Source organism: Protopterus annectens, chromosome 13.part0 (genome assembly GCF_019279795.1).
Source record: "Protopterus annectens isolate FY-2018-M chromosome 13.part0, PAN1.0, whole genome shotgun sequence".
Lineage (NCBI taxonomy): Eukaryota > Metazoa > Chordata > Ceratodontiformes > Protopteridae > Protopterus > Protopterus annectens.
In genome coordinates, this window is record NC_056747.1 from 1195397280 (window position 1) to 1195424170 (window position 26891).

Below are 26891 nucleotides of genomic sequence, written 5' to 3' on the forward strand. Positions count from 1 at the left end.
ACAGGAGTGTTTGGTGTTTTTTGGTTTTGGCCTTATCTTTTTAGGGTCTTCTGACATCTGGGGCAAGAAAAGACTGAGGATATGACGTCGGTCATGCGCATTTGTACCCTGACGTCAGACAAATGCGCCTTGACCGACGTCAGCCTTATACTTTGGTATTCGGGCCGACTGGGACAGCGGACTACCCAAGTGTTAGGACTGCAGCAATGTGGATCTTCGAACATCTACATTTATGGTAGGTACAAAACTGTACTTTCTCTGCACTGTCCTTTGGCTTATCTACTGTGCCCATGGTATTCACAAAGTGCCTAGCAACAGTTATTGCATTTTGCAGACAAAGAAATATTCAGATATACCCATACCCGGACGATTGTCTAATTCAGGGAGAAAGCCAGGACTTACTTTTAAATCATCTGGCCTTTGTACAAAGGGTTCTGACTTGTCTGGGGTACACCATAAATGAAAAGAAATCACACCTGGTACCCTGTCAACAAATTATATTCCTGGGAGCAAGCTTGAATACAACTTCCCAGATGGCTTACCTCACGCCATTTCAAAGCAAACCATTTCTAAGTGGATAGCCCATTGCATTCATTTCTGCTATAAGCACCATGGAAAACCTACCCCACAAGGGGATAATATCACATTCCACCAGGGCTGCATCTACCTGTGCAGCCTTTCTCAGAGGAGTCCCCTACCAGGGACGTCCTAGAAGCTGCTACTTGGAGCTCTGTACATACCTTCACCAAGCATTACCACATGCCTATTTTTTCTAAATCCAGAGCTAGTTTTGCCACTGCAGTCTTCCAGGGCTTAATAGCTGTCCCTAATGCTCTCTAACTTCCTCCTCCCCTCCTTAGCTTTGGGAATCAACCCAAATGTAATGACTGCAACAGTGAAACACAAAACATAGTACAGTTGTGTACACTTACCATAAATGTAGATGTTCAAGTGTATTCACTGTTGCAGTCCTGGTTACCCTCCCTCCAGTCCCCTGACTTCTCTTGGCTATACTTTTCTTCTTCTTTAGTGTATTTCAGCTTTCTGGTGTATTTGCTTTTTGTTGGAGGTGTAATCTAACATATAATTGCTTTCCATTATGGGGGCACCTGACATCTAGGGCAAGAAAAACTGATGTAATGGCATCGGCTGCATGTTTTATACCCCTGACGACCTGAAGTCATAGAAGAAGAGAGAGCTTTCAACGCAGGAAGCAAAGGGATGGGAGGATGGCATATGGTTAAGGTATTTACCTTACCTTACCTTACAGACACAAGACTTTGATATTGCTGAGGGCTACCTGCTGGCAGATAACCCAAATGTAATGACTGCAAGAGTGAATACACTCGAACATCTTCATTTATTGTAAGTGTACACGACTACTTTTTCTTCCCAAAATTTACAAATAAAGGAGAGTACTGTCTAAACTTGTTGGATGTCTACAGAAAATTACGTTTGTACTTGGACAGAGCAAAATCTTCTAGAAAAATCAAACCAATTGTTTCTAACATTTTCAGAACCCAGATTGGGGAAGCCTATATCAAAGGTCACATTGTCAAAATGGCTAAGAGACGGTATTACTTTTTATAAAGAAAAAATAAACTTAAGCTATCAATGACTGTTAAGAGGTCATTCTTCAATATGTTTCCACTTCACCTGTCTTCCATTCCAGAGCTTCTATTGAAGACATATGTGCAGCTGCAACTTGGACTACTCCGCATACCTTTATTATCACTCATTACAAGTTCGATATGGTCTCCAGAGGATGAGCATCCTTTGTCTATTTGGTACTCAGAAATGTCCTTCCTTAGGGCCTTCCAAGATCTAAAGTAGTTAGGGACTCTGTCCCATCAGTCATGAATGAATGACTATTGACAACATCAGATAAAGAAGTTATGTTCTTACCATAATGTTCCATCTTTGTTGTCGATCTTCATTCATTCTTGACATCTCACCCTCCTGCCCCCTCCAGAAGACTCCTGGAGGTCCGGACCTAGTCCTAGGATATCGTTGGGTTATACCTTATTCGGGGCTTCGGTATTTTTTTACATACTGGGTAAACTCGATCTGAGGTAATGGGGAGAGTGGCATTGTAGGTAGAGCCTTGGCTCAAGAGTTTTTGGCTGGCACAAGCTATGTATAACAGCTTAGTAGGTTCTAAGAGGTCAGAACCAAACCCATCAGTCAAGAATGAATGAAGATCGACAGCACAGATAGAACATTATGATAACATAACTTCTTTTTATTCCCACCTTTTATATATGGCAGCTTTTTAAAATGTCTTCTTTCTAGCTTTTGTGATGTATGCACGCATTAATGTTTGCAGGTTAATCCTTTTTGGGGTTTTTTTCTTAACACTAGAACCTATCACATATTACAAGACTTTTTTGTTTTAATAAAAACCCTCAAAAACACACCCAGAACACTTACATAACCTATTAACTTAATACAAACTAGGAACTGTGTACATTTTCAACTAATGAATGTTAACTCTCCTAATAGGAGCATTTGTGCCAGATAGCTGCTAACACAGGCCCTAATTAACTTGAATTTGAGGTTAACCATGAAGTATGTTATTGCTTGGACTTCTACTCACATTAGACATTACCCCTCCACCAGCTGTGGTGACTACTTGCATACTTTCAGAAATCAATAACTTTTAGCCTTGAAGAAACCAGTGTTTTATCTTCTATTGACCTATTATCAGCTTTCCTCCAAGGAAAAGTAAGACAGAAAAGAAAAATGTAGTCATCTGTTGCAGCCTGAAAGATGAGCTGAAACATTTATTACTAAAGAAAAACTTTTCATTATATTTGGTGTTCTCATATGTATTTATTTCCACTTAAAATAACCTATGCAAAAATTAAAATAAAACATATTAACATTACATATGTTATGGTCAGTTTAATTTTCCAAACAATCCCCTCACCACAGCGCCCTGAGATTACATTATGTTAACTTAAACATGCTTTTGTCTAGATTTTCTTTTTTTATACTGTAATGCCAACATATCTTTATATAAAAAGGAAAGAAAGGAAGTAGTAGAAAAAGGGGTATCTGTTTTCTTTAACTTTATCATATACAAGAACAACTAAAATACTTTACTGTAAAATATGTAATTTTATGTTTGTGAAAAGCTTCATGGAAATACTGTTAAGAAAAATTGTTTTACTTAGCGTTTTCCTTCTTCCTCCCCTCCCCTTAGAGTCCTTCCAGCCACTAATGACATGAATTGGGGCAAATGTTGAAGTTTAACAAAGTTAAAAAAAAGCTCACTCTTCCCACATATTCTTAAATGGCCATATTTCACAAATGCCATTGGTGCTTTGCAGTCTTACATTTATTCACTAATTTCCATGTTGATGGTGGTCTTCCTGTTCACCTCCAGCTCCCAACTCCAGATTCCAGTTCAGTCCCATGGTGCTTCCAATTCTTCTGGAAAAAAGTTTCACTGGCAAAGACTCTCCATGTGCTTTATCAGAAAAATGAGAAATTCCCTTCTGCTTGGCAACTCATTTTTTTTTGTTGGACAAACCTTTGCATTTCCTCCTTAGCCTGTTCTTTGTCAAAAATTACTTTGATCCTCCAGGGAAAAAATATTCTGAAGACAGCAGGATACAGCAGCTTGAATCTCACACCTGCCTCTCGACATCCCCTGTTTACTGGAATAATTGTTTCTTTTCTGCTTGGTGTACAGTGAATAATCATTTTGCACAATTACTCTACTGTCTCCAACTTTTAATACTTCGACTTTAGACTTTAGTTTTGTCAGGATCGTTTTCTGCTATAAGGTTTCCATCTTCACTAATAAAGATCTTGGCTGCTTTCTCATGGCCACATCTGGAGCATACACACTGTTTGCCCTTTCAGTTAACATATCCTGTTGTTGAATACCAGTCCAGTTGCTTATTTGTGCCTTCATAAAATACAGTCAATTTCTTCTAATTTCTTTGTTGCAGCAGAAAATTTCATAGCTTTCCCATATATGCTATGTCCTCTAATTCTATCATTTTTTGCTGATCTCTTTTTGAGCAGTTTCATTCTCAGCCAGCCTTTTCTTCATTTCAGCCTCTGATGGTTTGGAGTTTTATCAGCTCATCTGAATATCTTAAAATGGTCAACCGAAATACCAGAGCAGATGCACAGCTGTAGAATAACAATGCTCCAGACTTCTATCTTTAAAATAATTTTAATAACAGGATGAGCACTTTCACAATACAATTGCTTCATCAGATCACACAAGTTTCAAAATGCACAGTTAAAATATACTCAACCAGCCAATGGCTATAAATGCATTTCCAGTTGATAAGCAACTGATTAATTAATTATTAAACCTTGATATAAAACTGTCATCCTAAAAAAACGCACACACGTATAAATAACCTGAGCTCATATAAAAAAGTTGTATACAAATATATCATGTGTGTGTATGTAGATATATATATATATATATATATATATATATATATATATGTTTATTAGGTAAATGTATGCGAGTATATTTTTATATGATATATTTCTGTACAATTTTTTTATATGAGCTTAGGTTATTTATGTGTTTGTGTTTTTTTTTAGGATGGTAGTGTTTTATTTCAATGTTTAATAATGAATTAATCAGTTGATTAGCAACCAGAAATGCATTTATAGCTATTGGCTGGTTGAGTATATATTAACTGTGCATTTTAAAACTTATGTTATTTGACGAAGCAATTGTATTGTGAAAGCACTCGTCCTGTTAAAAGTATTTTAAAGATAGACGTCTGGAGTGTCGTTACTCCGCAGCTGTGCATCTACTCTGGTATTTTGGTTGACCGTTTAAAGTTTTGTTTCGTGCCGAGCAGTTAATTGCCAGAGATTTCTTTATATTTTTGTGGTCATCTGAATATCTGTTTAAAGCTTCTTCCATTTTTTCTAGCCTTTTGTTATAAATTGATATACTTCTTCAATGTTTCATTTATTTTAATCAGCTCTGAGCACATTTGACTTATTTTTTCCTCTAGATTACTGGAAGCCATATCTTGAACCAGAGTTGGAGCTTGAACTGTTTTTTTCCTGAGTAGCTCTAGGATTCTTCCCAGTCCGTGTTTTCTCTTCACCTTTTCTATTTGAATTTCTTTCATGCTGTCTTAGTTTCTTCTTTACAGGCATCCAGACAGTGTACATACTAGTAAAAGTCTGTTGAAGAAACCAAATGTATGGGTTACTACTTAATTTTTCCAAGTCTTTTGGATTTCTGATACCATAATGGGAATGGACCCCATTCCAAAGTCGAAGTGTGATTACAGTTCATGAAATTAGTATTGCTTCAATTTTTGATGTTACCCAGAAGTTCTCTTTGCAGCACCCACAATGTGCACTGAATTGATGACTCCTGCAATTCTTAGAGTTGCATGTAATTGTAACATATGAAATTATGACTGTAAATTCTTTTTTTAAAAGACCCATTGCTCCTGTTATTGTTCAAACTATCTGGGTATCCTCCTTCCACTTTGCCCTCACTTCTGCCTGTATATCCTGGTATTTTATGAATTTGTGTCATCTGTACATAAGACACTGTAGTCACTGGGTGTAGCAATTTCAGTGATGAATGCTACTTTTGTCTTCTTTACCTGGACTACATCTTGTTTTCTCGCATCTGTTTTTTTAAGTGTTCATCATTTTCTATATGCTGTGTGATTCATGTTTCCAATGCTTCTCAGCTACTTCAATGTTATAGTCTTTGCACAATCCCCAATGCAACAGTCCTGCCACATTATTATGCCTTTCAGTATACAGTCCTCTGCCGTTAGTGTGTCACACCCAACAAGATGTGCGACTGTTTCCAATTCTGTTTTACAAAACCTGCATTTATCTGTTTCTCCTACATGTTCAGTGGTCTTTGTAAACCAATGTGTACGTTGTCAACTATCCTGTGTTGCCAATATTAACCTTTCGTCTTTTGGTTTAATTTCACCTCTACTTAACCTTTCTTGCATTCAGTCCTGATTGACATGAGGTTGTTCCAAGAGTTTTCTGTACTTGCAACTATATTTATGCATTTTCCACATTCCTTGCCGTTTCATCTGATCCTTCAACTTGTATTCTTTCTTTTGTTTTTTTGGCACATTCGGTTGCTGCCTGATTTTTATGTACTTGTGTTTTGATTTCTCTTCCCACTCGACACCGATATGCTTCTGCTAAACTAAGCAGGGAAGTCACCTTTGACTTATTCTCCTCATGTTTTAAAACTTTAATTATGCTGGATCTTGAGGTCAGCTGATGATTGCATATTTATACATGTAATCCATTTTGAGGAGGCTCATACCTTTTTCAGAATGGAAATATATAATCTTGGTATACATTTGATTTATATAAATCATTTCATAAGTATGAAGCATTCTTTCTTTCTTTTTTTTTTTTTTTTTTTGTCCAACTGATCCAGTACCTTTTGGGGCCAGTCAATCACTGCAAAACTAAGGACAGGAAGAGCAAATTTGTTTGTAGCTTGTACTGTGTTCCTAGATGTCAGAGCTGTTTTTCAGTATCAATTTTAGTCTTTGAAAATATTCCTTACTATGTTTTATTCACATTTGTTCATGTTTTATGTATACACTTCCTCATTCTCAAGTTTTTTATGTCATATTCCTGTCCCAGACTGATATTTTCTTGGTGGTGCAGCTTTCCTGTTTTAAAGGTTGCTTTTACACGTTTATCAAGACCAAATGACATTCTTATGTCATTTGAGAAAGTTTTGACCACTTGTAGTTGTGCTTTCAGTTCCTCATCTGACGAACTGTACAGTTTTAAGTTTTCCACAACACTTGTTTTCTGGGAGCCAAATTATAGCCATGAGTTAATTTAAGTAAACAGCTTAATGGATTAAGAGCAAGACAAAAGAGCAGTGGTAACAGAGTCATCCTGGAATATCCCCCCTTTAAATTTTTATCCCTGGAATAATAATTTGTCTCATAGCTTAACTGCAAAGTAGTTTGCCACTGTTTCATGGTTTCTGTAATGGAATCAGTCATTGTAGGGTGTATGTTATACTTTTGTAAATACTCCTTTATCCATGAATGTGAGATGCTGTCAAATGCTGTTTTTGCAGTCTATCCATGCTATACTTAGATTCTTCTCCTTTTTACAGTTCTCCATTATAACTTTATTTAACAACAAATTATCCTTTTATTCCATATGACTTTCTTTTGTTACCCTTTTGTTCTGTTGCCTTGATTGAGTTTTCTTCTAAATTACTATAGACTCTGTTGGCATTACTTCCAGTGTATAGTTTATACATCCTCTGAAGGCAAGTTAGCAGTGTATAGTTTTTAGGATAGCTTGCAGGTTCACTGTTAAGGAGTATTGTTTTTCCTGTTATCCAGGTTGGTGGCTGTTTGGTGTGCACATATAAATAGTTCTTGCTCATGGCTAAATCTTCATGTCAAAATGTTACTGCTTTTAGCCAGAAGTTAAGTACTGCATCTGGGCCTGGGATTTTCCATTTTGGAGCTTTTCTTAATTTTGTTTTGATTTCTCTGGCTGTTACTTCATCCTGTTTCACAGCCTGTAGATTTGAACTGCTACTACTTTCTTTTACTACTACTGTCCATTCAGCATCTTTGTTCTACAGGATCTTCATAGATATTTCTCCAAAATGCGTCTATTTCTTCTTATTTTGGTGGTGTTTCTGATGTTCATCGTGCATACAGCTGCAGTCGTAACAGATGGGTTCTCCTGCCGTCAGGCGGGTCCTCGGTCAGCCGAATTCCAAAGTCTAGGTCCGGCGTCGGTTGTCGTCACTTTCTTTCCTGACGTCAGTGCGACAGGGATATATAAGACACAGCCGACGCCATTTTCTCCAGTCTTTTTTGCCGCGCGGTGCCCGAAGCAGAAGCAGTTCGCAAGTGCCGGTCGGCCAGCTCCTGAAATTATGAAAATTTGGAAACCGAAGTCTTCTTTAAAGCTAAGTACCCCGTTGGAGAAACTTTTCTTGCCTCAGACCGATGTCAGACAAAGTTAACAATTGTATTTCTTGTGGGAAGCAAATACCGCATAAGGATTTCCATTCCCTCTGTATACCTTGTTTAGGCCCAGACCACGACATGTTGGGCTGTCGCTTTTGCGCTACTTTCAATAAACGCACTATTAAGCGTCGGGCAGAGTTCGCCCAGCACTTTTTTGGTAAAGCTTTTGATTATAAAATGTCGTCGGAGACTCCGACTACCGTTTTGTCCAAAAAACGCAAGGACAAAGACCGACACGCGAGGTCCGCGGTCTCCACCGACACCACGCCAAAACCGGCTACACGTGGTCCGGTTCTCAGCGAGGTGCCTACGCAGCCCCTGACTACAGACGACACTTCTCTGGCGGTGTCTTCTGTAACCGAGACCGCAGGTGCCTCGGCCCATACCCAGACTACAGCTACCGAAGCCACTGTGAGTGTTGAGCCTCCTAATGTGGACAGGTCCACTTCCACCCATGGTGTCTTTAGACCCTCATCTTCCTTTTCCATAAAGGCCTTTACTAAGTCCAAATCAGCCATGCATCCCAAGAGGACTGTTGCACAGGGCCCATCTCCAGGCTCCATGCCTAAAAAGCAGATGCTAAAAATGGCTGAGGATTTAATTACTCTTATCAGGGGTTCCCAACCCTCTCCGGCCAAGACACCCAGAGTGGAGGAAGATTCTCCCTCTTCTGACCAGGGCTTCATTATTTCAGAACATTCTGATGAAGAGCAACACTCGTACTCCCCTTTTGAAGATTCTGATGCAGAGCAGTCCATTCCTTCTGTATCTCCCCCAGAGGATTTTTCTTTTGGGGAAACCTTGCATACCTTGAGGGAACACTTCCATTGGGAAGGCCAAGACTTTTCTGATTCCAAGAAAAGACTTAGGGAATTTCTTTTGCTACCTCAGCACAGACTTCTGGCGATACCTCCTGTCTTGGACATACTTGATGTTTACTCGGAGGCTTGCCTTAATCCGGATTCCCTGCCTCCTGCCCCAGTCCAGCCTGATAGGTACTACAGAGTTCCTAACTCTCACCGATTTCTTTACAAAAGCCATAATGCTGACCCTGAAACCATTTCTCAAGGCCCCAAGGGAATGAAGGCCTCTACTGCTAAGAATCCACTACCTTCCGAAAGAGAGTCTAGATCCTTAGAAAGGTGGGGAAAAAAAGGTATATACCTCGGTCACCCTAGCCATGAGGGCCTTAAATTGTCAGTTCCATATGCTTAAATATCAGCAGTTTCTGTTATCACAATTAAGGAATAAAATGTCACAACCTGAACAACCAGATTTGAAGGAGTTGCAGGATATGATGCATAGTGCAGAACAAGTGGGTAAACACACCTTACAATGTGGCTATGATGCTCTAGAGGCCTCAAGTAGAGCTGCTGTTACAGGATCAGTCATTCGTAGACATGCCTGGCTTAGGGAACAAACCTTGCCTGATCATGTTAAAGCTAAACTACTAGATGCTCCTTTACAAAAGGATGTATTATTTGGTACTAATGCTGAGGAGATACTACGGAAAATGGAAGAAAAAGCTAAATCTATGCAAACTGTCAAAGCTTTTCTACAGGTTCAACCACCACGTTTTAGCAGAAATTGGCCTTCAAAAAACTGGTCCTTTCCAGCCACGGACAAGCCCCAAAGAGGTAGATACAGGCACACAAGGGGCAGAGGACAATCCCAAGGATCATATAGAGGCAGACAATGGCAAACTCCAGCACCAAAAGGTGGCGAAGACAGTACACAACAATACAGGAAACAAACCCAATGACTTTCCCCTTTTCATGCCAAGCAAGTCTCAGCTGGCAGCACCCTTGGGAGGAAAGCTGGCATTATTTACAAAAAATTGGCATATTATCACAACAGACAAATGGATCCTGGACATTATAAACAGAGGCTACAGATTTCATTTTCACACTCTTCCAAAAATGAGAGGCATGCCAAACCTGCCACACAATCAAAGGGCAGAGGCTCGCATACAAATTTCAAAGCTCATGGACATGAAAGCTATTCAAGAGGTACCTACTCATGAACAAGGTCAAGGTTTTTATTCCAGACTATTCCTGTTACCAAGGAAAGGAACCGACTGGAGACCCATTTTGGACTTATCCATCCTAAACACATTTCTACTCGTACCAAAATTCAAGATGCTCACCTTACAGCAGCTTCTTCCCATGCTGGGCAAGGAGTCTTGGCTGGTAACATTGGACCTCAAGGAGGCATACCTGCATGTCCCAATCAGACAAAGCTGCAGAAGATACCTCAGATTTCTTGCAGGTTCAATCCACTATCAATTCTTTGCATTGCCCTTTGGCTTATCTCCTGCGCCCAGAGTATTTACGAAATGCCTGGCATCAGTAATTGCCTACTGCAGACTTCAAGGGATACAAATTTACCCTTATTTGGACGATTGCCTGATCCAAGCGGACAGCAAACACATACTTCTGGAACATCTGGCTTATGTAACATGGTTATTGAATTCTCTGGGATACACAGTCAACAAAGAGAAATTCAGGCTAACACCAACTCAGAAAATAACTTTCCTGGGTGCCAACTTGGACACAAACACCCAGATGGCCTATCTTACGCCAGAAAAACAGGGGCAATTAACTCAGTACTTCAAAATACTAGCAAATTGTGCCAGGCTAACTGCAAGGAAAATTCGGCAGGCTCTGGGCTTCATGGCATCTTGCATTCTTCTAATCCCATGTGCAAAGTTGCATATGAGGAAACTTCAGTGGTACCTAAAAAACCTTTGGTCTCAACACAGCCACAGTTTGGAAACAATAATACCAATAATTCCATGTTTGCAAAAGGAATTTCTATGGTGGGCCCAAGCATGCCAGACAAACACAGGTCTAACATTCTGCAAGCCTCAAGCAAATCAAGTTATCACAACAGACGCCTCAGACTACGCCTGGGGGGCACACATGACAGACAGGTGCATTCAGGGCAAATGGTCCCAAAAGGAAAAGCACCTTCACATCAATCAAAAGGAAATGCTAGCAGTGATAAATGCAATTACAGCTTTCAAGGACCTCCTGCATCCAGGGCAATTATTGATAAGAACAGACAACACCACAGTAATGTGGTACATAAACAAACAAGGAGGAACACATTCATACCCCCTGTGCAGGCTAGCCATGTCACTTTGGAACTTGGCTCGGGAATGGCAAATCGAACTTCAAGCACAGTACTTGCCAGGATTGGAAAACACGCTGGCAGACAATCTAAGCAGAAATATGACAGACCCACACAAATGGAAGTTGCAGCCTCAAGTCTTTACAAAGATAATCCAAGCGTGGGGAAGGCCAAACATAGATCTCTTTGCCACCCACAGGAATCATCAATTGACAAAGTTCTGCTCAAGGACCTTCCATCCAAAGGCCTGGAGAGTGAACGCCCTTTCTTTCAGTTGGGCAGCACGGACAGTTTACGCCTTCCCACCTTTGCCTCTTCTGCCCAAGGTGCTCTTGAAAGCAAGAGCAGACAGACCGAAGATGATATTGATTGCTCCAGACTGGCCAAGACAACACTGGTACCCACTCCTGAGGAGCCTAACACATACTCCTCCCTGGACCCTACCTCTAATGCCTCTTCTACTGACTCAGCACAGCTAAAAAACTCTTCACAGTCAGCTGAAAACACTCAATCTGGCTGCATGGAAAATTCCTTAACACCACAACAGACCCTACTCTCCAAAGAGGTGCAGGATGTCATTTTGGAGGCCAGAAGGCCATCTACTAGAAAGGCTTACTCCGCAAAATGGAAACGGTTTTGCGCTTGGAATGAGAAAAAAGGCCAGGATCCTAGAAAACTGAATTTGCCTCAGATATTACAGTATCTAGCTGAGCTGTTGAACAGTGGACTTTCATTTTCCTCCATCAAAATTCATGCCTCAGCCGTTTCTGCAGAATACAACACCGATCCACCCTTATTCTCTCACCCACTCTTAAGACAGTTCCTCAGAGGGGCTAAGAATATAAGACCTCCAGGGAAACAAGGAATACCACCTGGGATCTTAATTACATTCTAGAAAAATTAACATTGCCTCCCTTTGAACCAGCTGCCTCAACAGATTTGCAATATTTGTCCTGGAAAACAGCTTTCCTTCTGGCCATTACCTCAGCTCGTAGGGTTTCAGAACTACAAGCCCTCATGGCTGTGCAGCCCTTTCTCATCTTCCATCAGGACAGGGTTTCCCTACGAACCAACCCGTCATTTATGCCTAAGGTATTATCCAGGGTAGCTTTAAATCAGGCCATACACTTACCCTACCTTTTACCCCAATCCTCAAAACAAAGGGGAAAGGCTGCTACGTTCCTTAGACATCCATAGACAGCTACGTTACTATTTGGACAGAACAAAGCCTTTCAGGAAATCAGAACAACTCTTTGTGTCCTATGCTGTAGGAGCTCAAGGGAAGCCACTTTCCAAGCAGACAATTTCGAAATGGATAGGCCACTGCATACGGTTTTGTTACTTCTTTCATGGTAAATCTGTACCTGCAGGCATCAGATCCCACTCTACAAGGGCCACAGCTACCTCTGCAGCCTTCCTCAGAGGAGTCCCTACCAAAGATATTTTGGAGGCAGCCACTTGGAGTTCTGTGCATACCTTCACTAAACACTACCACCTACCTTTATACTCCAAAACTAGATCAGGCTTTGCTACTGCTGTGTTGCAGGGCATTCTGGCTCCTCCCATTTCCACCTAGTGCCTACTACCCTGTGCGTAGCTTTGGGATTCTACCCATCTGTTATGACTGCAGCTGTATGCACGATGAACATAGTACAGTTTTGTACCTACCATAAATGTAGATGTTCGAGTGCTAATACAGCTGCAGTCCAGGTTTCCTTCCCTCCTTCCCCTCTGGGTACAGACCTAGTGGCTAACTCCTCATCTTACAACTTGATTGGGTTATCCTTCTATGGTGTATTTGCTTGCAACTACTGATTTTTGATTATATTGTAATGCATGATTATATATTATATATATATATATATTTTTTTTTATATATATATATATATATATATATATATATATATATATATTGCCTTCCTTCTGGGGGCACCTGACATCTGGGGCAAGAAAGACTGAAGGAAATGGCGTCGGCTGTGTCTTATATACCCCTGTCGCACTGACTGCAGGAAAGAAAGCGACGACAACCAATGCCGGACCTAGACTTTGGAATTCGGCCGACCGAGGACCCGCCTGACGGCAGGAGAACCCATCTGTTATGACTGCAGCTGTATTAGCACTCTAACATCTACATTTATCGTAGGTACAAAACTGTACTTTCCCTTTGCCTTATTTCCCAATTCTGTTTAAAACTTTCTTGCGTCAAGAAATTGCTTATTTTGTACTTTCCTTTGTGCTTATCTGCGTATAGCTTTTCAGCATGTGCTGATATCTTTAGTTATTTGCAATAGTGTGCGATGCATCCTGATCTATTCTTATACTGCACATTGCTTTTATAATGTCTATTTTTCTGAGTATTTTGTTGATCTGTTCCCTCTTCTGTACTCTTCTAACAGTAACACTTTTTGTCTTAATTGCTTTATAGTTTTCTTTTTTTCAATACTTCCATGACGCCATTTGATTTCTCCCCTTCCTTTCCCTTACTGCCCTGTGTTTTTGTGGTAAGACTTCAGCTGTTACTAATTTAGCTGCACAGTAATATATCCTATTTACTTCTGTTGTATCACATTAATTTCTGTGAACAGTCCTGATTACAGTGTTCGTTTTATCAAACTTCTAACATTTTAGGTCTTGTTGACTTCATTTAGTCAATTTCTTTTATTGATCTTTATATGTCTAGCCATCACTGTTGAGTCAAGCAACTCTTCCCTTAGATCATTTTCTTCTAAACTGAGGGCACATTCTTTGTTCTCTATTTCCTTTGGGCATTCTATAGAAAGTTCCAGAGCATCTTCCTGTGCCATATTCTCTTCAGTTTCATCCTATGTCATCCAGTGCTCTTTCATATGAGAACTCACTGGGCGGTCACTCTACAACATTGACTGTGCCCTTTTCCTTCCCTTGCTGTAGAATTCCAACTGAACTTTTATACTGGTTTGTTACTGAAGGCTCCAAAGTATCTTCCTTCATGTGGCAACTGATCAGATGTTTCCTGCTCCACTGGTTTCTCCTTAATTTGGGGATTCATTATTCTATCCTGTTTAGTGTTAATCACAGTTAGATTTTCCACACTAAATCCTTCACTTCGCAGGTAATCCATAACCTTAGTTTCTTTTTCTTTAACTTCTCCATTGCTAATCCTCCTTTTTACTTTGCCTCTCTTTTTTTTTTTTAAATTGTAAACTTTTCCATATTTGGATGGCTTTGTATTTCTCTTCAAATATATCTTTGGGGGCTGCTTTTTTGTGTTGATTAATTTGGCTTTCCCCTTAGTATAAATATTGCACATCAGATCTCTTTCTCTTTTCCATGTCCATATTTATTTTTTATACCTTTCAAAAATCTGTGGATGTTCTTTATATTTTCGCCCTTCCACAGTCGCTTATTTTTACATACTGCCCAAGGTTTCTTAATCTCTCTGTTTTTCATGGGCCAGTTGTATTAATGAATACAAATTTTCTTTGAAGTTTTTTCTTGTGCAAGTATTTTTCTTTTCTCTAATTTCTTTTTTAATCTTTTTGTATATCTTCTGTCCAGAAATTCTGGGCTTCTTGCATAATAGTAGCAATACATAATTTCTTTCATATCCTCAATAGTCCACTCTATTCTGTTTTTTGGCCCATCAGTTTTTGTGACTTTTGTGGAAGACTACTACTACAACAAGGGTGGCCATCCTCCCCCTGAGCCTGGCCTAACCCCATTGTAGGAATGTTTCCATGTCTTGAAGATTCAACACAGTCATTTTTTCCATTCCTGCCACCAGTGTGCCTACCAGGATTGGGCACATTTTTATCCTGTGTACCCAGCTGTCTTTTTTTTAACCTACTTCTGTCCATGATGTATGCTATATAAAATAGTATATATTTCAGTGTCGTCTTGGTAAGATTTTATAAAACAGGGTTCACCTTGTGAAGGTACTCGCCAAGACAATGAATTCAATTCCAGCAATAATACTCTACTTTGCTTACTGATTTTTTTTAATCTCTCCATTTGAACCTGAGGCTGTTTGAGAGTTGATCATGATATTAAAGATTGAAAAGCGCTATTTGTTCAGACGTTTTGTGCAGAAAGATCTTGTTTGACATAAAAGCCCGTGTTATGCTAAATATATATATATATTTATGATCACCGTAACATGGTTCATGCAAACTTATGAAATGTACATTAAGTAAGCACCTGTCATAACTAGAAAAAATGTGACTGATTATGTGGTGGTATATAGCTTTAAATTTAATAAGGCCTAATTTGTAGGTATTTGCTTATAGTAAGGTTCACATTCCTTCTAGAAGTAGTCTGGATTAATACTTCTTGGAGGCTTGCAACTTCCCAGTATATTTTTTCATTGCTGTTTATTTAGCATTCTTGCAAGCAGCCAGCTATTGAGTAGGCCTTTTGCTGCAAGTTCTGTCAGACCCTCAAATTTTGCAGTACCTTTTGATTTTATTTAATACAGGCCTGGCTTACTCCTATTTCAAATTATACCTCTCAGCCATTTCTGCCTTTTTACCTTCTTTTAGCAACTAACAGTAGTTAAGCAGAGGAACACAGGAATAATATTAGGCAAGCAATCATAAAAGCCGTAAGATGCTTGATCATATATACCTTTATTGGAGACACTTTAATTCTTGTATCCCTTTACTAACAGTTAATAGTTCTCACCTTCTAAATCAGGCAGGGATGTTGATAACCTTGTTCTAAGTTTGTATCTACCTGTCCAGTCATCAAGTTTAGCTTTAACGGCAGACAAAGTAGTGTTTTTGACATGTAGTGGTAACGTATTCCATAGGCTGGGAATACTTTGCTAGGAACCTTGTTTGTATAGATTTGGGCCTCTAGTACTGATGTTTGTAGAGCCACTGGCTTTGCAAAGAAATAGAAGATCAAATAGTGGTGGATGTTTTTTTTTGTTTTTTTTTTACTCAAAAAGCAAAATGCTGGTCATCACAGAGCAGCCTACTGAGTTTGAGCAGTGCTGATCCATTAGGATAATTGAAGGATTTAAAGCCTTTAATTTCTTTGTTAAACATTACTGGAGTCTTTCCAGATGAGCAATATACTTGAATTTGCGCATGCAAAAGGAAACATTATGTTCAGTAATGGCTGTTAAAACAGAAGAGTACAATGGTAAGATGACCTCTTTGGAGCTTGAAGATTTTACCTTGGAAATTAACTGAGTCAGATAAAAAGATTTCCTGACTGTGGTGGAAACATTATGATGGAATGCAAAAGTTGTCCGTGCAAGTAAGGAGTACCTGTTATATGAGGTGGGAGTAGCTTTTTTGCACACACCCTACTATGCCGTATTTTTCTGCATTTGTCTTGAGACCATTTTCAGTACACCAGATATAAACTTGGGATATGTTGAACTGTCAGTTTGCATCTAACAGACAACATTGGGATTTACATTGTTTGCCTCATTTTTTTCACTAATACCAACTTAGAGGATAGTGTCAAAAGCCTTGGCCAGTTCAAGATAAGCAGTGTGTGTGGAGTGACCACTGTCCATAGTCTCTGTAACATTGTCAAAGATGTACTAAGTTCAGGAGACAGGAACTGTCCTTTACAAAACCAAACTCAGCAGGGACTGAATCAGTCAAGTTGCCTATGTCTACATGTTCCTTAGTGCTTTTTGAATTTGAATGTCCCTGTACATACAATGTCTACTACTTGGAATCTGAATTTTGAAAAACTGAGAAATTACTTCCCTCTAATCTTAATAAACTCTCTTAGCTATCTGTTTTGGAAGACTGTTTCCACCTGCAGTAACCTCAGCTAAAATAATTTCTGAATTACAGGCTGTAATGTTTTTTTAATTGAAAACACCTTTATTGAACTATCACTTGTGATACAGGCAAACTTAAATGTATATAAAAAAACATATTAACATTTTCATAGGTACAGACATTACAAATTACATATACTCTTATGTACAATGTAATCAATCCAACGTTACATAATTTGGTCAATTCCTACCTTGCTTTAAACCTAATTTTTCCTCAACATTTTTATGCATGTGTTCACACAGTTTCCATTTTTTTCTATGTAATTTGCTTCTACCCTTTTCTAAAGTTCCCACTTCCAGTTATTTTATCTCTGTTACAATATTTACCAACTTTAAATATGGTTGGATTAGACTTTCATTTTCACGTTCTTGTAATTGCTTTTTTTTTGCAGCCACCAAAATTATACTTAACAAAACATTACTATGTCTAGGCAGTTCAAGTCCTATATCTCAGTTCACAGGCTTTAATATTTGAACAGATGTGCAGCATTCCAAAAGGAAAGTACAATATTAGCAACAAATCCATCATTTGAGTCTAAAATGGTTTTGAATTTACAATTCCATTTGTCATCTTGTTACCTTACCCAGACAACAGAGTAAAGGACGGGGGCTTTCAATCTGCTTGGATGTACATGGAGCTTTGTGGTATTCCACATACGGGGCAAAATATATTGGAATGAGCTGCTGTTTGTTACGTTTATGAAAGAAAGCAAGATTGCAAGTCAGCCAGACAGACCCATTTTGTTAAACAAAACATCAAGGAAGGTAAGGGTCTACTCAGACAGGTCAGCAGCTTTCCCTGCAGCTTTCTGTGTGGATTCATCTTGTTGGAGTATCTGTTATTAGGCTCTCTTTTGGTGGTCCTTGCACCCTGTCAGAGTAGAAGTATGTTTATTCCAGGAGTAGAGCGGTGTTTGCCTCAGCAGTTTTATTGTGGATTCTTCAGTTCATCCACTATCTTGTTGACTGTGAAAATAATCTTCCAAGACATGAAACTTTTGTGGCAACACAGATTTAATGACTTCAGTCCACAGTGATTTGCCAGAAAACCACACTTTATGATGAATAAGGGCAAAAATCTGGACAATTGAGAGAGATATAATGTTAATGCAGCAGTTTTTCCTGCTATTTGTACTTTTACATTTATACTGAATACCTCACATGGGAATACTTTCTTGGCCAATTTCATTTAACTTTTAAAATTAAGTAAAACCAGTGAAATAAAATGCAAAAAAAGTTTACTGTAAACTGTCAAAGCCATAAATTGTTCATACTTTATCCCAGTTTGAGTCTGTCTAAACTGTAAGCCATTAAAATTCAATAATATAATTGTAGCATTTCAACTGAAGTAACCATTATATTAACAGACAGTGGGCAATGGTGGAACTGTATTTTATATACCTGCCTTATGGATAAGTGTGAAAAAAACTATGATAAGTAAATTTGCTGTTTTTGTTGTGGCTTTGTTGTATATAATCTTTTTACAGGTACAGGCATGTATATTTTCTGAACTGACTCTGATTGCATTGAAATTATTTTTACAGGAGTCTTGGCTGTACTGTAGTGGAAATGCTTACAGAAAAACCACCTTGGGCAGAGTATGAGGCAATGGCAGCAATTTTTAAAATTGCCACCCAGCCAACCAGACCCCAGCTTCCATCTGGTACATCTGAGAACTGCATAGACTTCTTAAAACAAATCTTTGTAGATGCAAAACATAGACCTGCAGCAGATGAGTTATGTAAACATCCGTTTGCACAGATTTCTTACTGAAGAACTAAAAACAAAGTCATTGGAAGTACATTCTTTCCAAGTGAGAATTCAGAATACACTTTGCAGAAATGTTGGGGTCTTCAGTGAATGATGCTAATTACTCTGTTATTTAGAGTCCGTCATAAAAGAAGATAATCAGCATGGTCAACTTCACATTCTGTTCAGTTAACTGCATTCCTATAGCTGTGGGCCAAGTTGAGTAGGAAGGTGAATGTTTACCTTCTGCACTTGTAAAACCAAGTGCATCACTTCAGAAAAGGAAGTTGCATGTTTCATGTAATGAACATTTTGGGACCTTAGAAATGGATCTTTCAAATTGGATGGTGATTCAGACTGGAAAGATGTGAATATTTTTGTAACCTCTGAATCATTTGAGTTCGGGTTCGTGGAGTCTCGAGTACCCCACACTTCAGCACTCCATATGGCAGCAACACTTGCAACTGCTGTCCAGTGTTTGGTAACTCACATTGGACTAAGTGTTTGGAATGTGATGAATTGAAAGTACAGTAAAAGTGTTATTTTAGTAAAGTAAAAAATTAAGTTCAGTCCCCGAATGGGGAAAATGTATAAAACAGATTTGCACTTGTTTAATTTGGAACCGACTCTTTCCATCAACATATGCAAATGGTGGAACATTCCATTTGAAAATTTCAATCCCATTATGATAGGATGGGCAACCCATATTGCCACCAAAGACAAAGCAGGCAAATTCGAGTTTATGGGTGAAAAAATGACATTTGTCTTTGGTTCATAAGCCATCCTTGTGGTGCTGTTTCCTGTTGGCTTATGGTTTTGAGCTTAAGGTCCCACCACTGATAACAGACTGAAAGGGGACCTTTATAAAGCTACTTTGTGCCATAGCATTACAGGTTTGACTTCCATTGTTTGACTTGTAAGATAATTCACATGTTTTTATACCAAAGGTTCACTCCAATTACCAATGCCTTATTTTGGTCAAACTGAAAAACCGCTGTATTGATTAAGACCAAAGGAAGCCATGTTTCTTTAAAATTGGTTTAATATTGTCTATGTGCTGTTGTGCAATTGTTCTCTTACCTTACATATGTGTCTATATTACTTGAAATTGCTTTAACTTCTCAAGAAGAAAAAGTTATATGACCATACATGCTGTGCCCTTTAGTTTGGGACATGAAGGTTTGTTGGTAGCAGTGCCAAGCATCTGTTTGCAAACTTAGCTTCAACTGAGTTATACTGAAACATGTGCCATCACGCTGTTATGCTGTGTCTTTTTACCATAGTTTATAGGAGCTTTGGCTACAGCATAGCTAAAACTCTGTATTCTGAAAAAAAAACACACCTATTCTACATCTTTGTAGTATGATCTGATGTTTACCATTTGACGTACTCATTTGCACTTAATGCACATGATGTAAACATAATACATATTCAAACAGCATTGCATGGCAGCTACATTTTTTATCTGTACCATTTTTAGTCTTTTCTTAATTAATTCGTGTGACTGTTTTCTTTACCCACCTGTGGTTTATTTAGCACTTTTTTTAAAAGGTCAAATATAATGGAGTACATTTGACATGACTGAAACCATATTTTTGTCGGTGTTTACAGATGTATCACCCATTTGTTATGGCTTTCAGATCAGAGTTGCATAACCTTATGCAGCATAGAAGTTTTGAGTATCTGGAATAGTTTAAGGAGGTATCTTTTTCTATCATTATTTTCCCAGTTTTATCAGCTTTCCAGCCATCATGGGATCCTTTGAAAGTGCATTTCTTTTTGGTGGAATTTGCTTGGTATTGTTTGTGTTTCCATTTTAATTTTTCTAGTTTGCTCTTAATCCTCTCTCCTCCTCCTCATTCTTTGTAGAGTACTCTGTTTGGCATCTGAATCTTTTGTGACGGTGAGGTTTGCTTGTCCTGCTGCTTTGTTTCTCCATGGCTGCTTTTGGTTCTGTACCTGATATAGTCAGTATGTTAATATCAATTATTTCAGTCACTGTTCATGTCGTAACGTTAATGGTACTCTTCCCCCCCATTAGAGTCCATGGTCTGTTTGTTATGTTCGTTGTTCAGATCAGTCTTCACTAGATGTGTTGTTTAGGCTGTTTGAAACTGAGAGCAACAATTTGTTCTTAATGGACTCAGACCACAGCACTTTATAGGAAGTTTAATGGTCCACCTTCTGGGGATTGATGCTTCATAATTATCATGCATGGTGAAACTGTAATTTTGTAGTTGATGCTTCATTAAGCTGGTCCTGTGTTAACATGTTCCTTATGTTGCTGTCCAGCTTTGGGTTTTCATAATCATTGCACTGATTGATAATACTGTGTCTGCTTGAGACAGTAACAGTTCTGATGTTACAGCCTGTTCAGAGGACTCCATTGTTTCATTTGTCTGTTGCATGTGTGAAGTGATGGAAGTAGCTTGGGGGTTTGTGCAGGTGTTGCATTTTATCAGTCTTTCCAGAGCTGCTGTAGTGGGATGGCTGCTTTGAAGGAGCAAGTCCTCTTCTGCTGTGTTGGGATCTGACAGTGTTTAGCATACCACTTTGTTTTTTGCAGTGCTTGCTACTTCAGTGCTTGCTACTGAAGTATATCTTGCCCTTCTGGTTAGCTCATATCTTAATTCGATGGAGCCAGTGTTGTACATAGAAATGGCTCAGGTTTCCCTTAATAGTCTACCCTGAAGGCTACCATCCTTTTAGCTCCTTGTTCAGAATGCATATTGCATCCCTGTTTTTTTTTTTCTTTTTCATATTGATCTGCATGTTAAATTGGCTGTGACAAGGACATGTGTTCTCCCAAGTCTGTTTTTTTTCTGTGGTGAAGAAACCACTCTTTTTTTGTGGTTCATTGATGAAGCTGTCTAGACATCCCCTCTTTGTGCATTTGTTGCCTGAATAATGCATTTGCTCATCATGGCTTCTTGTTTAAAAAATAGAAAACGCCCTTATTCTCATGTTTTCACTTTCTTCCTAGTATTGGTGAAGAATGTTGATTTTCCTCATTGAATAGACAATCGTGGATGTTATACATTTTCTTTGAGAGCATAACTCAATAGCAACTCATTCAGGGAACAACTCTGGTGCAATGAAAGGGTTGACAAAGTGGGAAATGGTGATGTGGCCACCTGCTGGCTTTCCATTTTCTGGGGTAGGGTGCAGGAGCTTATGTTGCTTGCATGACCTCTGGTGCAGGCTGAGCATCTGCAAACGTAGCTGTAGTTCAGGGACAGGGAGTGAGACGTGCTCCATGCAAGACGTGGGAGAGCATGTCCTGCCTTCTGACATCATTGCTTGTTGTTGCCTGGGGTAGGTCTGAGTGGCATAGCTTCTGTTTTATTTCTGCTATCACAGCTCTCACCTATCCTTTATGAGAAACCTCACTTCTAGGCCTTTAACTATGTGTAGCCACTAGTCATTGTCCTTAAAGGAGTCAGGAGGGCTGCCAGGCGAAGAGTCACATCTGAGAATATCCAGTAAGGAACAGTTGGGGGTTTCAAGAGTTGGTGTGTTGTAAAGCTGTCTTGTCTTTTGATGCAGAACCCTTAAGCTCACAGTGCCTATCCATGATTTAGAGGACTTCATTCATCTCATGGAAGTCTGTTCTAGTCCAATTAACTTATATACAGCATTTGTAGTCATTCCTTTGAATTACACTAGTTTGCAGTGTATGTTGCTTTACAACTTCTGAAATGCATTTTCTTTTTTTTATGCATTAGAACTCTTCTTATGAGGCATGGCACTTTCAGAATTTTATTCCTTTTTAGAGCCTTTACCTTGGTGCCCTTTGCATAAGGGACCTGTCCAGGCAAGTTTTTCATTCACAGGTACTATGTGATGTCCATAATTTCAGACAAGATTTTGTATTTATTTTACCATAGTAATTAAAAAATATATAAGGAGCTGACTTGCCATTTAGAACCTTTGTAAGTTGAAGCACATGCAGGAACATATTCTTTGTATTTGCCATTCAGTCTTATACTGGATTCCTTAGAGTGGAAAATGTGCAGATTTTTTAGGTCAGATGTTTTGTATCTACAGCTTTCTGCGATTAATCTCAAGTATGCTAATTTCAGGACTTCACTTTTCTGTTCCATCAGACCCTTTTTCTCATAGTTCATTCCTTGCATTGTCCAAGTCTGTCTGAGCTGGTTACTGAGCAGGTACCTTATTAACATAAATACTGTTAGCAGGCCACTCCTGTCATGCAATGCTGTTTTAAGCTGAAACAAATGTACATTGTTGTGCCTTATGTCACATAGTGGAAACACTGTTCAGCACTATAAAGTCATAGTCACAAAAATATTATTTTATAGGCTTTAACTGTGTAGAAAAGCAAATGTGAGAACTGTCATAGTTTTACAACAGCTAAAGGCATCTGCAAGTTGTCAGGATGGAAGTGGTCATAATTTTTGAAAGGAATACTTTTTTACTTTGATTGTTAATGTGGTATTTTACCTGATAGGCAGTCTAGAAGTATTACATGTGAACAGTTGCACCTAACTGGATTTCTTCCCGAATGCCACCAGCATGTTAAGTCTTTTCAGCGTTCAATTCCAGGTCTTGTTCCCTAATGGTGATGTAACACAGGTTTTCAAGTTCCAAATTAGGCATGAGCAGAAAGTGATAATTAGCCACCACACATTGAATTAAATCATATCCAGACAGCTGATAGAGAGGGAGATTGCCTGTGTCCTCACTGAATAGTGCACCACATCCCACTTCCTTTAGTTATAGTAAGTGGTATTATTCCTGATAGTACTAGTTGACACTGGTCTTTTTAAAGTTATTCCAAGCCTCATAGTAGCTTTTTTTAATCACCTTCAACATTGTTTTCTATAGTCATTTTCATATCTCTGTAAGGCAATGGAACTGATATTTTATATTGTTTAGGTACTGGATAAAGAATAAGAATTATCTAGGATATATGTTATCTGGACTATTTAGTGCCTTAACTCCTGAATCTTCTTTCTGGAGAAGACAGCCCTGCTTTAAAACAGGATAATTGTATCAAAGTTGCTATCGCTTAATCCTTTTTTTTTTTGCCACACTAACTGACCTTTCGGCTGCTGACTGTGTGGACCCCTTATTCCTACAGTCTGAGTGTTGGGTTGGTAGTCATCCTTTATGCGTACTTTGCTGATGCATGGGGCTTTTGCACACAGTTAAAAATCCAGGTGGCTGGTAGGTGTAGAATGTATGAATGTGTCATGCATGATTACGCATATTAGGACAGAGTACAAATCAGCTTAATTACAAAAAGTGAATTAATGTAAGGCAAGTGATTTTTGTGGGGAATTCCACCCTACAAACTGTTTTGCAACCCTCACTACTAAAGTACTCTAACTGTGAGGTTACATTACTTTGCCAGAAAACCAGACTTCAAGGTGGTGGATCCCTAACGTTAACTTTTATTAGCAGCAGAGAGTGCTCACTGGAATTTGACATTCCGGTGTTTTTTTTATTAGGACTATGATTTGATTAATTTAACAGGAGGTTAGTTGAAAATCATTTAGTTTATGTTGCAGTCATTGTTTGTGGAAAATCTGTTGTAGCACCACCTGTTATATACTCTTTCCAATACCTGCATGCATTCATACACCTATAAAGCACACTGCCAAACCGAAGTACAGACTTCTGTTAATGTCCACCTGACTTCAAGTTCTACCTCCTAAGTGCAGCTGCTGAAAACCTTCTCCCAGTTTTCATTAAAGATAGGGCATACTTTGCATATCCTTCTGTCATCCCAGTGTAGTTTTATTGATGCGCTCTTATCCTCACAGGTGGTCCTTTGGCAACACTAGGTTTGTATTTAAAAAGATAAAGTACTTTTTGTACAGTCACTGTGCAGACATTGCCATAGCAGGTCTTCATCTTTACTGTATTTGGTTAAAAGCTGCAGCTGCAAATGTTGAAGCTAGTGATTGTGTGAGGTGCTTGGCTGCCAAGGATATGCTTTCTATGTCACACTTGAAAATGTTTGTTCACTGCTAAACATTTTACACATTTAAAGACTACTGACTATAAATGGTCAGGCATATTTTAGGTTTTTGTGTTAATCAGAGCAAAATAAAGTCAGAGATATTGTTGCCTAGTTTTAGATCTGAATCTGGTATACATCATCTGTAGGCATTAATTTCCACTGACTTGTTTGGAAATGTCAGTACCTCTCATCTTATTCATTTATATCCCAAGTCCTCCCTTTCTCAGCATTTTAGATTTTGTGAATGCATTTTTAGTAAATGTCCATATGGAAAGTACGTTGATGTATACTGTATTTTTTTAATTCAGCTTTGTGTATATAGTCAGTTTAGATCCCCCATTTTTTTGTAGAGTCCTTCAATCTGCCCAGAAGTATTACTTGGCTTTTTTCAGCATCAGATATGATGGTTATACTTCATATTACTGAGTCAAGAGAAGTTGCTTATTTTCTGTTTTTATTTACATGGGATAAAGAACAAGCCAAAGTGTTATCTGTAAAAAAAAAAAAATGCACTTTCATGAATATAACTTGTATTGCTCCCTCTTGTAGCTTTTATTGTTATGCAAAATGATGCTGTTAGTACTATTCTTTATTTATATGGAAGAGAACATAACTGATGGTTTATGTATGTGTATATATATGTATGTATTCTAGACTGTTACATCATTTAATGATGCTTTTTAAGACGAAAAAGGCAGCTGGTTTTGCAGAAAATTTGAATATTGTTTTTATTACAAAAATGCCAGTCAAATTAAAGTTTTTTTCTTTTCCCTTCAGTACACTAGCAAGCTCAAGAAAAAAGTTAATCTGAAATGCAGTGTTACTGTAAAATGCTTTATTTTAAATGTGGGTGTTTTTATAAGAGAGTTTTTAAAATCACTGTGCAATAAGTAAAATGTATATATGAAATCTGAGTATATGTAAAATAACCTTGTTCCAGTTCAGTACTTGTTTAATTGTGGATTAGATGCCTTAGAATTGTAAACAAAGGCTGTCTGATGGGAGAAGAGAAATCTTGTTTGGTGTGACGATTTTGTGCAGCTCAAGTTACCCTTTCATTTTTGACAGAGTAAGAAAACAACACACTTTGTGTGATGCATCCTTGTGCAACAATATTAAGATCTTACTCAGAGTACAAGTGACTGTAAGTAGAGTGAAAATGTAGGACAGTGTTCCACAGTGTTCAGAAAAATCATGTGCAGTGGTCAGTCCATAGCATAGTTAGGAAATTCTAGTTTATCTTTTAAGACTAGTATGGTCATCTCATTGTATTTCATGCACAGTATAGTATAAAGAAGTTGGTAGAGGTACATTTTTGTTAATTAACATTAGAAAAACAATCACGTATACTATTACTTCACATGAGCAAAACAGTTGCAACACGTGCTGTATTATTTATATGTGCAGCTCTTCAGACCCTGTAATCAAGTGAGATAATTAAACTTATTCATTTTGGATTACTTTACTGCACAACTTCATGTATCCTTAGCATAACAAGTCAGGCATTTTTCCTGATACCCATTTGTTGTCATTCATTGACTGTCTTTAATTTGCCCTTGACCTCATTGTTTTCTGCCTAACTATAGAAGTCAGAGGTATTTGTTCATCCATGCTTCAGCCCTTTAATGGCTTCCATATCCCTCACCTTACCTTTTTATCAGTTCTGTGGTTTAATACAATTTTTAAAAAAATTAACATTGATTTACATCCATAGTGTTTCTTTCCCAATTAGATTCAAATTCCCGTTTATTCTGATTTAGTATAACTGTCACATCGTATAAATACATGTATCGCATCGTATTTATAAAGTGGTATTTAAAGTCGATACAGGGATTACTTAATGTAGGGGAGGGGAGTAATTTGATATCAGGTAGTGCCATCCCCCTTTGTCAGGATGATCTTTAGCTTGGTTTTAGTCTCTGTTTAATCACGACAGAATGCAGAGAACGGTATCTTGTGTGTTCTTATAAACATCATCAATATATTTTACTATATTTTTAGTTAATAAAAGTTGTACATGTTGTGGCTTAGTGTACAAAATGTTCTTAAGAGGCGGAAGTGTTTTGCTTATTAGTGGCTTATTTGATTTTTTGTTCTGGTTTACGGATCTTCTCACTTCAGATATGACATACTGAAACTTTCCCACTCTTGAAGGCTTTAACTGACACAAATTCCTGTAAAATGCCTATTTCGAAGGAATCTACCATGTGAGGAGGGTATTTTTCCTGTAGCTTTGTAT

At 38.4% G+C, this 26891-nt stretch overlaps 1 protein-coding gene across 1 annotated transcript in view; it reads left to right on the forward strand.

Annotated features, from left to right (window-relative positions):
• The window catches only part of MAP3K3 (mitogen-activated protein kinase kinase kinase 3), a 1217405-nt gene extending 1191977 nt beyond the window's left edge, over nt 1–25428 (forward strand). Inside the window, exon 17 of the mRNA XM_044055195.1 lies at nt 18459–25428. Within this exon, the coding sequence (XP_043911130.1) occupies nt 18459–18687 (229 nt within the window). The 3' untranslated portion in view covers nt 18688–25428. The remainder of the gene's footprint in view (nt 1–18458) is intronic.
• Nucleotides 25429–26891: the final 1463 nt, after the last annotated feature.